Source organism: Pelophylax lessonae (genome assembly GCF_965119305.1).
Source record: "Pelophylax lessonae genome assembly, chromosome: 1".
In the NCBI taxonomy this organism is placed as follows: domain Eukaryota; kingdom Metazoa; phylum Chordata; class Amphibia; order Anura; family Ranidae; genus Pelophylax; species Pelophylax lessonae.
The window spans coordinates 140,449,073-140,467,667 of NC_138768.1; the positions used below are offsets into that span (position 1 = coordinate 140,449,073).

At 42.6% G+C, this 18,595-nt stretch overlaps 1 protein-coding gene across 2 annotated transcripts in view; it reads right to left on the bottom strand.

Moving 5' to 3' along the window:
• The window catches only part of LOC309555178 (baculoviral IAP repeat-containing protein 1e-like), a 108,546-nt gene that overhangs the window by 32,120 nt on the left and 57,831 nt on the right, over positions 1–18,595 (bottom strand). For both annotated transcript variants that reach the window (XM_082257022.1, XM_082257021.1), the window contains exons 5-9: positions 13,243–13,294; positions 11,443–11,562; positions 5,271–5,370; positions 3,900–3,996; positions 19–64 (exon numbers count right to left, since the gene is read on the bottom strand). In XM_082257022.1, coding sequence (XP_082113148.1) covers positions 19–64; positions 3,900–3,996; positions 5,271–5,370; positions 11,443–11,562; positions 13,243–13,294 — 415 coding nt within the window. The remainder of the gene's footprint in view (positions 1–18; positions 65–3,899; positions 3,997–5,270; positions 5,371–11,442; positions 11,563–13,242; positions 13,295–18,595) is intronic.

The window sequence follows — 18,595 nt, forward strand, 5'->3', positions numbered from 1 at the left end:
ACTAAAATACAGACTTACAGATCTCTATGTTGTGAAGCTCTTTCCTGTCCACATCCTGATGAGGCTGGATAGGGAAGATAATCATGAAAACATTTTAATTAAGTTGTCACGTGGCTCAGTCTGTGTGATACAAATGGTTCTGAGCACTTGTGTTGTATAGCATATGTAATATAAGAATGTTAGTGTGTAAAATCAGGGAGAAAACTGATTAGACATTCTTGAAGAGTAACATTTTAGTCTACTTTTATGGGGTAAGAAGGTGTTCTTTCAAAGTCTTGGGTAACATAGATATGCAGAGTGGTCTCTTAGTATCTATGTGGGAATTAGTTGATGAATAAGGCAGGTCCAGATCTAATACTATTCTTGGCTTCATGTGCAGATTTCCATATAAAGTCTAATACAGGACAATTATGGCGCTTTTCCACTGCATGGAACCGAACGGTTCGGCTCGCTTTTGTGCTTTTCCACTGCTGGTACCGCATGGTATGGTGTAGGAACGGTTCGGTACGGTACGGCGGCGCTTTTCCACTACATGGAACCGAACGGTACGGCTCTCAAAAACAGTACCACCTCGATTGTGGTTCCAAGAGGTACCATACCCGGTACCATATCCCACAATCCTTTGCATGCAGTCACTACTAGCTACTGATTGGTCAGAGAATCGTTGTTATCCCACCCACATCCCACCCACTTAACTTTAGTACTACTTTAGTGGAAAAGCAAACCATACCGTACCGAACCGTTCCAACACCGTACCATGCGGTACCAGCAGTGGAAAAGCAAACCGGGCCAAGCATGGCCGAGTAGAGCCGAGCCGGTACTTGCAGTGGAAAAGTGCTATTAGAGGATATTTACTGGGCCAAGAGATCCAAGACTTATATTTCAGATAGTTGTAGAATCTGATAGCTTCTTACATAGTCTGTGAATTCCAATGTGAGATCTCATCTCCTGAGTTCCTGACTCTGCTCTCTCTGTGATGGTGGCCAGCGGAGGTTTAAAGTGTATCTACACCCAAGCATGTAAAAGTAATATATTGCAGCTTACCAGTCCTTAAATTTGGGGACTGCTTTATTTTTAATTTCAGCCTTTTTTTGCTTTATATCGCCTGTTAATCCTGCCAGTAACACAGTTCGTATCCTAGGATAACAAAGCTTAGTTAAAGTATCTATGGAGAAGCAATGCTGTTCGTTTTAGCTGTTCACGCATAACATTGTTGGATAATTCAGTTCAATGCTGTTTAAAGTTCACTGGATTTCTGGCATGATCAGTATTAGATATACTTTAAGAGGCAGTGGCTGAAGGAGTTGGTTCCTTCCCAGAAAACCAAGGAGACCACGCAGGGGCGCCATTTTATGCGCCATTGGCCATTATGTGTCTTGCTGCAGCAGGGAATGGATGGTTCCACACACCTGGCATATGTCTTACTCTTCAATTAGTAATGGGTGGAGTTATGACTTATATATAGCCATCCTTCATATTGGGGTTTATTTGAGGCTGGGCTGGTTTGTGAATGCATCTTGAGTTGAAGCGGTGCTTCAGCCCCCCCCCCCCCCCCCGTAAAAATTAAAAGTCAGCAGCTACACATACTGTAGCTGCTGACTTTTAATATTAAGACACTTACCTGTCTTGGAATCCAGCGATGTCAGCTCCCCAGCCAATGTTTCCAACAGCTCTTGGGTGCTGCCGCCTACATAACCTGTAAGGGAAACCGTCAGTGAAGCCTTGCAGCTTTACAGCCGATTTTCTACTGCACAAAGCATGCTGCGCTTCCTGAATGGCCCAGAGAGGTCGAACAGAAATGGGGACGGGTACCTGTCAAAAACAGGTACCCACTCCCCCCCCCGAAAGGTGCCAAATGTGGCACCGGAGGGGGGGGAGGAAACAGATAAGTGGAGCTTCCACTTTTGGGTGAAACTACACTTTAATGGAATTTTCTATACGGCCCATACTGCACTTATATAAGTGGGGGTATTCTGAACTATATTTTTGATTGCTTATATACATTTTTTGATCCTAGCTGGCTTATGCATGCTCCTAGTTTGTGGTCGGAGTAACCGAGGAGAAAATACTCAAAGCAGTGGCGGCCCGTCCATTGGAGGTGCAGGGGCGTCGCCCCCCTATCCATGTGTCCGGCCCCCTAATCTACATGCAGGGTGCCGGACGCATGGATTCCACTGGGTTTTTTTTTTTTTTCTTGAAGCACGTGATTAGAGCTAGAAGTTCTAATAGGCTTCAAAAAAGGGTGGGCTTGGGGTGCAGAGCATGAGAGGATCCTCCTCCTTGCCAATCAGGAAGTGGGTCCTGAGACCCATTTCCAGATTGGCCGAAAGGAGAAGCCATGTCATTGGCCAAGGAGGAGGAGGGAGGAAACGCAGGAGACTGAGGGGAAAGCCACCACCGTGGCTTCATGCCCACCCTCCACTTCGTAAATGAGCTTGTGACCCGGGTGGGAAGGGGTGGTATGGTGTGCGGGCTGGTGTGGTCCGGGGAGGGGTATGGTGTGGTCCATCTGCGGCCCACCCCCCCCCCCCGACCCATGGAGCACCAGCCGCCACTGACTCAAAGTTTAAACAGTTAAATTACTCTGGTTTATATTCACCACCCCCAAATTAACATGAAATTGTATTATGCATAAAGATATACAGTCAGTGAAGCCTTATATTATATTTACAATGTTATATATCTTACAAGGTAATGTAATGTTCTAACGCTATGTGTTTTTGAATTAGATATCCCAGATCCCCCTGATTAAAACCGTGATCTCTGTAATTGAAACACGTTGGGGTTTCTTCTGGCAGGAGTATCATTTAGAAATACATTTTTATAGTGTGGTTACACACCTACCACTATTAGGGTTATCATTACATTACTATGAGGACAAAATACATCAGAGCTCATATTTTAAGCTTTGTTCTGGTTTTAACTCTGTATGATTAAAGTTATTATCACTTTTTATACTATTGTACTTATTTGATTGTTCGCTGCTTAAAAGTCCTGGAGGGAAATATAACTATTTTTGTGTAGATATACTTTAAGTGACTTCAGCTATCCTACTGATTCATGGAGACAAGCTCTAGGTGTGTTGCTAAAAAAAATGAATTAGGTGTACAATAAAGCATGTCTTAACCCAAAAACAAAAATGAAATATTTTGCAGCATATCAGTCCTTAGATGTGGTGGCTGCTTTAGTTTTCTTTTTCATGTTTTTCCTTTATTTTCACTTTGTAATCCTATGATAACACATTTCCTTCCTAGGGTGGCTAGGCGCACTCCTGAACTGTATCTATTGAGGGAACTTTCTCCTGATTTGGACCACAAATAGGTCTTCTTCTATTCATCTCTATTATGCAGAGGTGGGATTAGTAGTTGACAGAAGACAGAAAGTTCAGAATGTATTTGCTTTCAGTTCAGCATACAGGAAGTGAAAAGGACACTGCATATTTGTTAAGATCAATAGGTATTGTGTACTTGATGAAAATGCTTTTACCCTGAAAAAATAAAGCTAATGCAGCCACCATCTCTAATGATTGGTAAATTGCAGTATAATACATTTCTGTTCTTTGGATTAAATATTGTTTAATTCTTCTTCATCCTCTCTACAAACATTCTTTGCTGTTGTGTATGATCCACAGATTTCACCCTTCTTCTGAAAAATATTGTCTACTTGAGGTAGCCATCAATTAAACTGTATATAAAATCACAACAAACTAAAGGAAAAACATTGAAAACTAAAGGAAAAACATTGAAAAAAGTACAGATTATCTAAAAAAAAAAAAGTTAATGAGGAATCAGAAATGTAATTGAAGCATCATGCGTAGGTGTTAAAATGTTTATTTTTATATAACTGTTAATGTACAAATGGTATAATATTTTAAAATAATAAAGAATAATATAATTTACCTGCTCTACTAGTAGTTGAAACTGTTGGCTCTCTGTATGACTGGTATTTTCAGTATTTTCACATTTTAATTCCAACATTCTCTTCAAAAATGTGCAGCTTAAAAATATATATAAATAAATAAAAAGATAAACAGTAAAATTAAGGGTATAGTCACACCAAAAGCGGTGGGACTGCATTAGGCGGCTATACATAGTCAATACATAGGCTATATAGAAGTTTGGTTTTTAGATGACTTTTAGCAATATTTATACAAACCTGGCTGTTGTAATGCTAGATATTAACCACTTTGCCGCTGCTCACTAGAGCTGTACTGCGGCAAAGTGGCTCTTGTAGGTCTGACGACGTAGACCTACGTCGGCAGACCCTCCCCCTTCTAGGCGGCGCGCACGCACCGCCGGAGGCTCGCTCCTGCTGTATTCAGTCACAGCGGGAGTCGGGCCAGGGGAGGAGCAGCTTGACCGATCGTCGGGGAATCGAGTGTGGAGATCCGCCCGCTTGTGTAAACACAAACGGGCGGATCTCCGAAGTGACAGGCAGGGTCAGATTGCAGGGTTCAGCATAGCTGAACCCTCGATCTGTCCTTGTGTCACATAGTCCCCTCCCCCCACACATGTCAGTAAGCACCAGGCATACATTAACCCCTCCCTTTCCAATAAAATTAGCCCCTTCACTGCCAGTGTCATTTTGACAGTAACAGTGCATATTTATAGCACTGATTACTGTAGTAATGTCACTGGTACCCCCAAAAGTGTCAAAAATGTCAGTCAAGGGTCCGATCTGTCCGCCGCAATGTCGCAGTCCCGCAAAAAAAATCACAGATTGCCACCATTACTCTTTAAAAAAAAAACACCAAAAATGACATAAATCTTTCCCTTAGTTAGTAAACGCAATAACTTTTGCGCAAACCAATCAAAATACGCTTATTGCGATTTTTTTTTACCAAACATAGGTAGCAGGAAACAAATTGGCCAAAAATTTAAAAAAATTTAGATTTTTAAATTTTTTGGGGGGGAATTTTCATATAAAAAAATGTGAAAAATATTGTTATTTTTTCAAAATTTACGCTCTTTTTTTGTTTATAGCGCAAAAAGTAAAAATCGCACAGGTGATCAAATACCACCAAAAGAAAGCTCTATTTGTGGGGAAAAAAGGACGTCAATTTTATTTGGGTACGACATTGCACGTCCGCGCAATTGTCAGTTAAAGTCTCACAGTGTCGAATCGCAAAAAGTGGCCCAGACGTAAGACAGCAAAATCCTCCGGTGGTAAGGTGGTTAAATAAAACATGGAATGACATACAGACAATTTGCCGCTAGGTATTTCTTAATGAATGATTCAGAAGGTTTAAATACACTATATACTGTACTTACTCAGAGCTGTGTTTTACATGTTCAGTCATTGGGTCTTCCCCAGCTTGAAATGAATGTATGCAGATACCACATGTGTAGCACCTCACTGCATCTCCTTTTCCTAAAATAATACAGAAAGCTCACTTGGATTTATAATTTTTTTTGTATAAGAAGGTTTACCTAAATTGAATATTACATTTTTTTAAATTGTATTTTCCCTTCGCCAAGCATAAATACTTTGATTTAAATATATTGCTCGATAGCCACAAAGGATATAAATTCACTCTGTGTGCACTGAATGCCTTTGCAAACTCAGTTATTACCTTGTAAAAGTAGCAGTGACTTCCTCACTGTGCTGCCTATAGTTATAGCAGAAAGAGGGTTTGTTTGGGACTTTATGCGAGACATATACGGCATCCAAAAAATAGTCAATGTTTGAAAAAAACATGTATTTAATCAGTAGTAACAAGTACATCGCATATTCCAATGATATATACATACACAGTATCCACGTACATGTCATGTAGCAAAAAAAACAACGTACAATCACAGTAGAATGGTACAACATATTAAAAATAAGATGCATCCCTTAAGCTCTACGCGCTTCGTGAATAATTTCACTTCTTCAGGGGCAGATAAATCATAAATTTGCAATGAAACATATTAAAATAGTATAACATTATATACCCAAACACTAGAGAGAGGTAGTAACCGGGGGGGGGGGTATCCCTCCTATCCCTCCCCCAGAGGTACTTACATGGAAACTGTATGTGAAGTGGTAAACCTGCAGCAAGAAAGGTCGTTCATGAAGTCTGCTATGGGAGCTGTGGTACAAGGACTCAGGGTACAGACCAGGAGCATAACTAAGACCTCCAAAGAAAGGAAATGATCAAAAGTGTTTGATACTGGCTCCAATGCTGTAACTTATAAAAAATCGTATCAAAAGAAATGTACAATTGAGTATAGCAGGCTCCCCTGAACTAAATCCAATAGAACACCTCTGGGACATTATGTTTCGGTCCATCCGACGACGCCAGGTTGCATCTCAGACTGTTCAGGAGCTCAGTGATGCCTTGGTCCAGATCTGGGAGGAAATACCCCAGGACACCATCCGTCGTTTCATTAGAAGCATGCTCCAACATTGTCAATACAAGCACGTGAGGGCCATACAAACTACTGAGTACCATTTTGAGTTGCTGCAATGAAATTTCAACTAAATGGACTAGCCTGCTGCATCATTTTTTCACATTGATTTTCGGTGTGTCTTTGAATTCAGCCCTCTGTAGATTGATAATTTTCATTTCTGTCAAAAGATGTGGCATCCTTTCATTCCCAACACATTACCCAGTCCATAACAGTATAGATATCCAGTGCAGCATGATATTTTTCCCCATTGAGATCTGATGTGTTTCCAAAGTGTTCCTTTGACACCCAAATTGTACTATTTTTAGCACCCCCTCTACTACACAAAAACGTTCCGAATTAATCATTAAATTGAACAAATATTAATAATATCCACAAAGGGAATTCAGACAGTGAAAGTTGTGGTGTCCCTTTACAGCAGTGGTCAGTGGGAAAATGGCCCATTTCATCGATGATTAGTATAAAAGTGTGCTTCTACATTGGAAATCATAGAAAAAAAACCCCTTTACAATAGTGGTCAGTAAGATATGTGCCTCCTTACATTGGTGGTTAGTGGGAGAGTGTAAGATTCTGGTACCTCTGGTACCCTTAATAATCTATTTCCTTCCAAATATGCGTCCCACCTTTCTTACTAGGTGGTACGCATACACCTTTAAGACAGATGATGTCATCGCTGAGCGGCGCAGAGCGGCTATTTCAACCGCCGGCGTTCTCACTCACATCGTTCGTTCAACCTGCCTTGTGTATCCACATGCTTTCAAGCCTGTCTTGCTGTCGGAACCTCCAGCTGGTTGCTTCTACCTGGAGCAGACTGGAACCTCGCTACTGATCCCTGTATCTCGCTACCGGATCTTCCCCTCTCTACTGGACCCCTCTACTACTAACATTTACTAGTGATAAGTACCCCACAGGGGAATCCTCCATAACCTACTTACACTATCTATCATCTGCACTGTTGCATAGATTGCTAGCTCTTGAGCCTACTACCATCTACTATCTGCACTGTTAAATAGATTGCTAGCTCTTGAGTCTACTACCATCTATCATCTGCACTGTTACATAGATTGCTTGTTCTTAAGTCTACTACCATCTATCCTTGCACTGGGTTAGTCTATCCTGTAATTGTCATCTGCTGTCCTTACCACCTGTCACCATACTCGATTACTAACCTATCTGCACTCTACCTAATACCATCTAGTACTCTCCTGAACAAACCTATCAAGTACTTACCATCTCTATCACTGTTCACACCTGTCCCTTCAGCACAACACCTTCATACTGTCATATACATTCCACCACTCCAGGAACATCTTATTGAGTGTGTATATTTCTGTATGTTGAAGCTGACAGGCCCACAGTGATGAGTCTGGAGAGTTGGATCTGGTTATTCAACACATCTCTACATGACTACTGAGTGGAGATTTTGCAGCTGCATATCCAGCCTACTACAAAAACGCAGGAGCGTTACAGACAGATGAATATGGTGGTAAGTAGAAGGTATGCCTTGTGACCCAAAAAGACTAAATTTAGGTGCCGCTCAGGTAAAGAGATAAAGTCCAACTAGACAGTTGTGAGTGCAGGCATGGACAGGGAGCTTGTCCTAGTTCCATGCTGCAGCAATATCAAAGGAAAAGATGCCCCAAACGCCGCACATCATGAAGCAGACCCATGTGCATGGGATGAGATGAATGGCAACCTCAGTCTGGACTCCAGCCAGGCCATGAACCAAAGTGTTTCGCTCCGCCCCTTGGAGCTTAATCATGGGGCTCCATCATGTTGATGAGCTTCATGACATGCGACTTCTGGATCTTTTTCTTTGACATTGCAGACGGTATGTCTTGTTTTACTGCTCACTGCTTAAGAAACCCCAAGCAACCACTGCAGAATGAAAAAGACTTTAGCTCTTAACTACTTGTCGACTGCCAGCAGTACATATACTGCGACAGGTTGGCTCTATTGTGCAAAACGATGTACCTGTACATCATTTTGCACAATAGCCAATGGAGTAGCGCACGCGATGTCTGTCGGCCACCCACGATCACTTCCCAGAGAGAGACGGAAAGGCGGTCTGCCTATGTAAATGTAGCACCCTCCTAGGTAGGTGCTAGGTAAAAGCATTGTTTGCTCTACCTGCTTATCAGGGGTGCCTGATCAGTAGTTTTGCCTGTTACATGTGTCCATGTGTGATTCACTTGGTCTGAGGGAGTGTCCCCATTGTATTCAATAGGGGAGCCTGTTGCACAGTGGAGGAAACCCAGCCAGTGACACACAGGCTTTTGTGGCTGTCCCAATGGGAGGGCACAACAGTGATGCATTCTGGCATAGGTCATAAAAGCCAGGGGCACATGTAACAGGGGTCTTTGGGCGGGAAGCCAGGTCCCAGGAGGAGGGTGACAGCTGTCTCTCCTCCTTTCAGAAAGGAAGGTGGTCAAAGGCAGTCGGCCTAGTGGACTAAGTGTGTGATGCTGAGCCAGGAGGTCCAGGATACTGACAAGTGGAGTTGAAGGCAGAGCAACCCAGGAAAAAACAGTGTCCGTGAGTACCGGGAAGCTTGCCAGGGGTCTGCCCAGAAAGGGGACCACCCTTGTGGAGAGTCAGTAGACAAGGGGCTAGCATTCACTGGAAGTGAGAAAGGGGGTGCCAGGACCCTGAAGAGAAATCCAGTCAGGAACCTATTTTCTACTTCACTTCAGTGGAAAGGTGAAGCAGCGGCCTTGCCATACTCATTACAGTTAGTGTCCTCAGAAGTTGTGCATAGTTCAAGTTGGAGTATCCCACTCATCCCTTCTTCCATCCAAGTTCTAAAATAAAACACAAAAACCAAATCCCCTGGACTGTTCATGTCTGAGCAAAGTCTTAAAGTGATAAGTTTTACGGAGTGTTGCTATGGGTAACCCAGGGGAATCCACACTCAGCAGCTCCTAAGGGGGCAGTGCTACATAAACAAGGCAGACCGCAGTTCTGTCAGAGATGAACACAGGGATTTTGTGTTCCTGCTATTCAGGAACACAGATCTCTGTGTTCATCCAGTGAGTCCATCCCCCACACAGTTAGAAAGCATCCCCTAGGGACACACTTAACCCAAATATCGCCCTTGGTGTTAACGCCTTCCCTGCCAGTGTCATTAGCATGCATATTTTTAGCACTGATTACCCTAGTAATGTCACTGGTCCCCTCAAAAGTGTCAGTTAGTTGTCCGATCTATCCGCTGCAATGTCGTAGTCCCGCTAAAAATCGCTGATCACCGCCATTGCTAGTAAAAAAAAATACAATAAATAAAAATGCCATAAATATATCCTCTGGTTTGCAGAGGCGATAACTTTTCCGCAAAGCAATCAATATACACTTATTAGGGTTTTTTTTTTTACCAAAAATATGTAACAGAATACATATTGGCCTAAAATGATGAAAAAAATAGATTTTTTTTTATTGGCTGTGTTTTATAGCAAAAAGTAAAATATATTGGTTTTTTTTTTTTTTTTTTGAATTGTTGCCATTTTTTTGTTTATAGCACAAAAAATAAAAATCGCAGAGGTGATAAAATACCACCAAAAGAATTTTCTATTTGGGGGGAAAAAAAGGCATCAATTTTATTTAGCAAAAAAAATGGCCTGGTCATTAAGGGGGAAAACCTCCCGATCCAGAAGTGGTTAAGCTAGAGGATGGCAATCTTTGCTGGTACTTTAAATTCACCAACTATATAGAAATACTTCTTAGTCTTTATTAAGCATTCATTAAGCATGATCTAAGGATCAGCCAACCCAAGAGTGAGCGAACTTCTTAGATCTCTTGGGAACTCCACCAATGAAATCTCCCTAAGAAAATTAGGTGTCCCCACTCCTGATATACTGTATATATGGATGGCACAGTGGTGTAGTGGTTAGCTCTTTTGCCTAGCAGCAACTGGTTCAAATTCCAGCCACGACACTACCTGCCTGGAGTTTGCATGTTCTCCCTGTGCCTGCGTGGGTTTCCTCCGGTTACTCCGAATTCCTCCCTCACTCCAAAGATATTCTGGTAGGTTAATTGGCTCCTGTCTAAATTGGCCCCAGTATGTGTATGTATGAATGTGAGTTAGGGACCTTAGATTGTAAGCTTGAGGGTAGGGACTGAAGTGAATGTACATACATATGTAAAGTGCTGCATAAATTGACCGCGCTATACAAGTAAATAAAATAAGACAGAAAACAAATACAACATCTTAAAATTGTAAAGTAAGAGGAAATCTCTCCAAAATAAAGGAAATTCCTTCTTAGACGGCTGTCACAGAACAAACGTACGCATTCAAAGATTTTCCCCTTCATCCGTGTTCTGGTGGCAACTCAAAATGTTGGATTTCACCTCACTTTCTGTCCCATAGATAGACAATGATCACCAGAGCAGACGAACAATATGAACCTTCCCTTTGGTGACAGATATCAATAAAACCTAACATGGGTTCTAACCCTTACCTACTCCAACTACTTAATCCAAAATGAAAAAAAAAGTTTTGACTTTGGGTTCACTTTAAGTTAAATTAGTTCCCCCCCCCCCCCCCCCCAAAAAAAAGAAAGTAAAATTCTTGTAAGAGCAGGTAATATACTGTGAAATATATGCTGTTTGGCTTTCAAAAATAGCATAATAGGAAGAGTACCTTAGCAACGTTTCCTCAACAGTTTAGGAGGCCCTGCTTTAGAAGGTATGCAATATTATGCGCAGTAAAGATAAGTGAGACTAAGGCTCCATGCACAGCGTGTGTTTGGCTCCAGTGCATGGGACTCTGCATTACGGGCATTTGTCCATGGTTGCTTACTGCTCTAAACAGAAGTACAGTACCACTAGATGCACCACCCAGCCCAGTCCAGCTACAGCAGCTGTCAAACCCTCATAGGATTTGACAGACTGCCAGCAGCAGGGCCAGATGGCACAGTTGTACACTCCACCCATGGGCCGTGGCTAAACACCAGAGCCCCATGCATCAGGGCTATATGGTCAGTGAGCATGGGGCCTAACACATGAACTAGCAAAGGAAAAAAAAAAAAAAGAAATGGCATTTAAAAACCAGCTTTACCTGTATAGAAAAATCCCCATCTGGCAAGTGAAGCCGGATCTACATTAGCATTTTCAGGCCACTTTTTAAATGACTCCAGACGAACATTCTCATTTTCAAAGATATTCAGACTGGCAGCACCTGGGAAACACAATTTTACTGATGTGATATTATTGTAATTACCATCTCTAACAAGTCAACAGCAAACATGGAATTTGCCCAACAGGTTCTAAAATAATGCCATCAATTTACACAACGCTTTACATATTGATTGTACATTCACAATAGTCCCTGCCCTCAAGGAGCTTACAATTGAAGGTCCCTAATTCACATTCATACATACTAGGGCTAATTTAGACAGGAGCCAATTAACCTACCGGCATGTCTTTGGAGTATGGTAGAAACCCATGCAGGCACAGGGAGAACATGAAAACTCTATGCAGGTAGTCTTGTCGTTGGGATTCAAACCAACAACCCTAGTGCTGCCAGGTGGAAGTGCTAACCACTTAGCCACCGTGCTGCCCTGAAAGTTACACTTCAATGTAATCTCAGAGATCTAATAACACTCTGCGGTTGTGAACCACAATTGAATGTTTTGAGAAATTGTCAGTTTAGTAACTGTCCAGAGAATCTGCTTGAAACTAGGTGCAGTGTCCTGTACTAGGAAGACTTCAAGTGTGGGCTTTGTGACGGCGACATTTTCAAATCCCACTGCTTCCTTTAGAATGTGTATCACACTATCAGCTTTATCCTATGCAAAGATTGTCCAGCCTTCGGAACAAAAATCTAACCACAAGCAAACTTCTCCCAGCTCACGCTCGTTTGCCAAGTTCCCGAAATAGGCAGGTACATCACAAATATATCAGCACTTACATCACAGATACATATTTTTCCTTTATCTAAGATATAGCACACAAAATATATTTTTCTCTCTGGAGCTATTTCCTGTATGTCTAGTTTAGAGCAGTTGGCATTTGAGGTTTCGCACCTGTCTGTGTTCTCTTTAGTTCTGTCTCGTTCTGTGCCTAACAGGAAGACAGACAGGGAGGGAGGGAGACTAAGGGGGTTGAAAGTCTCAGTTGGGTATTCTTTCTTTTGTAGTCCCACAAGGGTTTTGTCAGAAACAAACTTGTCAGAACCAACCATCTTGTTTTTACTAACCATTCACCATTTTAGAAGTCTTTTCAGCTGATGCCACAATCTCTGGGCTATGAATATTTATCTGACCTCAGCCAATCCCTGGGTGGTGGCACCCAGAAGGTAGCCGGGGAGAAGATAAATGTTTGGGAAGGCCTGTTTAGAGTTCTCTTGTTCTGGGGCCTCTGGCCTGTGTGGCAGCCTATGTAACTTAAGTTCTGTGCTGGACCCCAGTATGTGCTTGATTGAGGGCTTGGGAAACCTGGGCTGATAGCCATTTGCTGGAGGACACAACTCTAGGATGCTGGGCTGGAGAAGAACCCCTTTTCAAGAGCACCAGGTGTGCCCATGCCTTGATAGTTGGATGCCAAGGATAGCTACAAGATCTGTGACTGCTTTTGAACAGATAGATTGGCTGTCCCTTTTACCTCCAGCAATACCGAATAGCTGCTGCTGAAGGATTTTTGCCCTTGTCCCCTCTTTCCTGTTCAAGTACTCCAAAAAAAAAACACAGGACACCCCTAGACTGAGCCTGTGTTTGTTGGTGTGCTCTGGAACTTATAGCCTCTGTACAGGTAAGGGAGACCTGGGTTATTTCAAGCGGCCCCTCTGGGGGTGAGCACTACAAATACATATCAACACTCCCTAAAAAACAGTCTGTTTAAAATGTATACAGTGACTTACATGTTTGGATGAGCAGAGTTCTATCACTTTTATTATAAATAAAATCTTCTCCCTGTAATGAAAAATAAATGGTTTGAACCACAACAATTAACTAGTAAGCCAAGTTCTATAATTCATTTTACAGACAGAAATGTATATACGTTTACTAAACTGCGACAATAAAATCACAGGCCATTAAAGGGATAATAAACCCAGGAACCTGCATTCACTATATCTGGTCTCCCACAGTACACAGAACATGGAAATGCAATTATTTTAGTTAATATAGACTGCTAGTTACTTTTTCTCATCTGGCAGTATATAGCAGTCTTGTGACTTCTATCAGTGTCAGGTCGAGCACTGGTTAAAACTTGTAGGAGGAGTTTTCATTCTCCTCTGTGTGTCCTATGATGCTGCCCCATAACCCTCTGTCTGGACAGGGCTGATTGGCTCTGTGCCGATCATATGTACCCTCCCAGCAAAAAAAAAAAAAAACTCTCTAGCAATACACACCAAACTGAATATGTGCAGATTGCCTCCTAGGGCTCAGTACTATCAGCAAATAGATTGGGGAAAGTAAAACAAGGGGAGGATCAGAGAAAACATAATCAAACAGCCTTTTTACACAATGTTAAGAATTAACCCCCTTTGGTTCCACAGTGAGTATAACAAGCATGCTTTACTACATATACAGACTGATTTTACTGTTGTGGGTTTAGTAACACTTTAAATGGTTAGTTCACATATACAAAATAACTACCTATGCAGATAATTGGCACCTTTAGATGAAAACAAATTGTGCAGCTTTGACTAAAGTTGGATAATGCCCTTGCTATAAGTATAGGCCATTTCTGTACCTTCTGATGCCTGATTAAAAAACTCCCAGAGATGGCATCATCCCATCCTGCCTTGTTGCTAAGACATTTCTAAGACACTCCCAGCCATTGCTGCTTATCCCCATCTTTACAGCACCGAGCTCTCTATCCCCATACATGTGTGGTTCACTATTTTCTCCATCACAAAAACGCTGAGTCAGGGGCATATCTAGAACTTTCAGGGCCCCGATGCAAAAAACCATGAAGGGCCTCCCTGACCCCATCCTGGGACCCTTTTCATCAGTCCCGGCGTACTTCCCTGCAAGTCTGAGGCCTTATACACGGCCTTTTTATTATGGTCCTGCATTAGGACCCTTTCACATGTTCTATAGCTTGCCCCCCTTCCTCCTGTCTTGGGGTCCCCCTACAGTGGCAAAATGCAACCTTTGCAGAATACAACAAGGGCAACCTTTGCGACCCTGGTAGTTCCACCACTGACCTTACTATTACTAGGGGGACATTTTGGAGGATGTAAGGGGGTACTCTGCAATATGTAAGGGGGCACACTGGAGCATATAAATTGGCACTCTGAAGGTACTATAATAGTAGATTTAGAGTGCCCTCTTACATCCCCTTCCAGGGTGCCCCCTTACATTCTCTTTCAGAGTCCCACCTTAGTGCCTCCAGAGTGCTCACTTACATCCTCCAGAGAGCCCTCCTAGTGCCCCCTTGGCACCTCCAGAGTGCACCTTACATCCTCCAGAGTGCCCCCCTACATGCTCCAGAGTGCCCCCTTAGTGCAGTAGTACTAAGGGAGCACTCTGGATCAGGTAAGGAAGGACTCGGGAGGAGGATGAAAGGGGGTGCTCTGGAGAAGGAAGTAAGGGGGGCACTATGGGGAATGTAAGGGGAGGAGGTATTATTTTAGTACCCTTTTACATCCTCCAGAGCTTAGTTTCTCAACCTTTTTCGAGTTGTGGCACCCTTAACAACTCTGCACAATCTCGAGGCACCCTATTGTAAAATGTAAAAAAAAAAACCTAAACGAATAGTTTTACATAACTCAGCAGCATCTATACACATGGGCCATCCAACATTAGAAAGGATTAATTGCAAACTGTATGGACTAGTATGGACTAGTATTCTAGGGTTTCTCTTCTCCCTCTTCTGTTATTTGCTAATGTGACCCCAGTGCTGATGGAGAAGGGATGGAGAGGAGTAAATAAGAATGCTGTGAAAGCACCCGTCATTCTCCTTATCAACCAGTGATGTCACTGGTTGTCATGGTGCCAGTGGCTTTACCCTCACAGTGCCCAGGGTTGTCAGGGTGCCAGTGGCTTGACCAGCACAGTGACCAGAGTTGTAATTCTACAAAGTAAAAACCTGTGGCAATTTGTTGCCATTTTTAGCCATTTTGCCAAGGCACCCCTGAAGAACTCAGGAGGCACACCAGGGTGCCACGGCACCCTGGTTGAAAAACGCTGCTCCAGAGTACCCCCTTAAATCCTCCTTCAGTACTCAAAAAGAGAAAGTGGAATTTGTGCGGTCAGTAATGTTAGTGGCTATATAGCCAAAAAATCCAGGTACTCACCAGCTACCTCCTGCTCCCAGTTTTATTACGGGCTTTGGCTTTCAGAGAGACAAGCAAGTGGAGAGATTGAGTACATTGGACCACCTGCAACTCGCAAGCGGCCAGGCTGGCGGTAAAATACATAAAAAAAATGTCCTAGATAGCGACTCGGAACATGGCATGTGCCGGCCTGAATTTAGACAATTATTGTACTACTGAGCTTGGTCTCTACTCCTTCGGCAGGCAGTGTATAAGCCATACCCCGCTGCCAAACCTAAGGCCAAGCCCCACAGTTCTCTAATCGTCTGATTCTGGAACTGGGCATGAGCAGTTCAAAGCCGCTGACACAGGCATCTATGGACAGGGGAAAAGTGCATGTTAACACTGCCCTAGACACTGACTACCAATTCAGTTAAGTGGACATGTCCCCTCGGGAGCGTCTGGAATGATACGGTGTGATGAGACACTGAGACTGATCAATGCCAGCCGGGATACTATCTTAAGTCCGAGCTGGTCTGTTTCTATCTAAAAAACTTTCTGTAAACTTTCATTCATTCTGTTTCCTCTGTGTTGACAACCTAACAGCGCTAAGCATTTCCTTGTTGGGCGGACCTAGCCCAGAACCAGGTGGGGGTCAGATATCTGTAACGTGCTGACATGAAGAATGCTGGCTGCTTGCCTAGATAGTAGAAGTAATTTGCTATAACAGCATGACTAAGACTTTTGGATGTGCTAAAATTTATATAAAAGTTTTGAAATTTATATGATGCAAAGGTCGTGATGTATATGTCCTATTGACATGGAAAGTGAGTAGTGAAATGTATAACCTGAAAATTTTTTGAATGACTAAGTAAATGCCATACGCCTTTGTTTATTATTGAAATATTTGTGGTTGTGTTGGGGGCTATTGCCTGGATTCTTTTGAAAATAGTTGTATTTAAACGAAAGTTGACACTATTCTGGGTATCTGATCCTCAAGGGGTCATTGAGCCAGATTGTGGGGAATATGTAGCATTGAGGAACATTGTCCATGAATCCAGCCAATGTGACCCAGAGTTGTGACCCATTAATAATCCACGATACATGTGATAGATTGGGAGTAATAATTGACACTGTCTTTATATGGTATTGCATTTTATTTGTTTTAATTGTGGTGTTAAAAATTTGGTGGGATAGGCAGAGAGGGTTTGTTATCTGTGATCTCAAATTTCTCATATAAGTGTGAAGTGTGAATCTGTGTGAAGTTGAGGAATTTAGAGTGCAGGTGCCTCAGTAGTAAAGGGGGCTACCTCCTTATTCTGTGTGATAATCACAGTACACTAGAAGGGATAACTGTGAATGCATAAGACTTCCCAAGGAAGAGGCAGCAGCAGGGGAGGATTGAGATTTCTGGTAAATGTAGCCACCAATTAGGTAAGCAGGTAATATCCAGGTAATCTAGTTCCACTTTCCGGGGGTGGAAGCATGCCTTTTTCAAGTGGGTTGTGAATAAGGTGCAAGAGAATTGAGTGTCCTGTCCAGGGGGCAGGAAGGAGACACCTTCTAGAGGGAAGGTTTGTAATAAATAAGGGGAAGCTTTTGCCTACTTGATTCTGGGAGAAAAGGGAAAAATAAAGTATCCAGGGGTTTTCCAAAAATGGGAAATCAGTGGGGAGGAGGTGCAAAAATTAAGGGACCACCTTTGCCAGAGATTAAAAGCACGTTATGGCAAGTGGGTGATTAGGTATTTAAAGAAATGGCACAGATTGACACAAATCGCAGACCACCCTGTACCTATTCAGGGGGCTCATGATATCACACCCACCTGTTCTTGCAGATTTGCCAGAAACACTCTGTTCTACCTCTAGAGCAGTGGTTCTCAACTCCGGTCCTCGGGACCCACCAACAGGCCAGGTTTGCAAGATAACTAAATTACATCACAGGTGATCTCATTTGCTGCTCAGTGATTGCAGTATTCTAGTCTGCATCCCCCAAGGTAATACTTAAAATCTGGCCTGTTAGTGGGTCCCGAGGACCGGAATTGAGAACCACTGCTCTAGAGAGGACGTGGGTATTTCGAATGTAGCTCCAGTCAGTGTGGAAATGAAACCAGGGGTCCCTCTGCTGAAATTACCCCAGTATCCCTTATCCCAGCAGTAAAAAGACGGTATCAGAGAACAGATTAAATTGTATTTGGAAAAAGAGGTGTTGGGAAAAGTAGATTCTCCTTGCAATACACCTCTCTACCCAGTAAAAAAGAAACCATTAGACTGTAATGTCCCTGGTAAGTAGAGAATGGTGCAAGATTTGAGAGCAATAAATAAGGTAAGAAAACAAAGCGTCTCTCTCGTCCCTAATCCAAATACAATGCTTTCTAATATTATGAGGGAGGCAACTTGTGTCACAGTATCAGACATTGCAAAAGCATATTTCTCATTGAGACTAGAAGAATCATGTACATACCTCTTTGCCTTCCAGTTTGAAAATCAAAGCTATACATGTAAAAGACTTCCCCAGGGCCTGTCCATATCACCTAGTGTGTTTAACTAGGTGCTCAAACGGGTGTTAGATCAGTGGCAGATACCACCAGGGGCTACAATATGTAGATGATCTCTGTTTATGTGCGGACACTTATGAGAAATTTGAAAAGGCATCTCTAAGTCTCTTACAATTTCTGTTAGAGCAGGGATGTAAGATTTCAAAAAAGAAGCTACAATAGTGCCAGGAGAAGGTGGTTTTCCCGGGACATTGTAACTTTGGGGGGGGGAAAGCATCTCACATCAGAAAGAAAGGCTGTGATGCAAGCATATCCTCTCCCAAAAAATCTGAAGGCACTCAGGGCATTTTTGGGCCTTGTGGATTACCGTAGAACCTGGATTCCAAACATGTCACAGATTGCCCAGCCTTTATATACACTGACATCTATTAAAATACACATTTTGAATTAACAGAGGAACAAAAGCAAGCAATAGAAACATTGAAACAAGCCATTATGACAAGCCCATGTTTA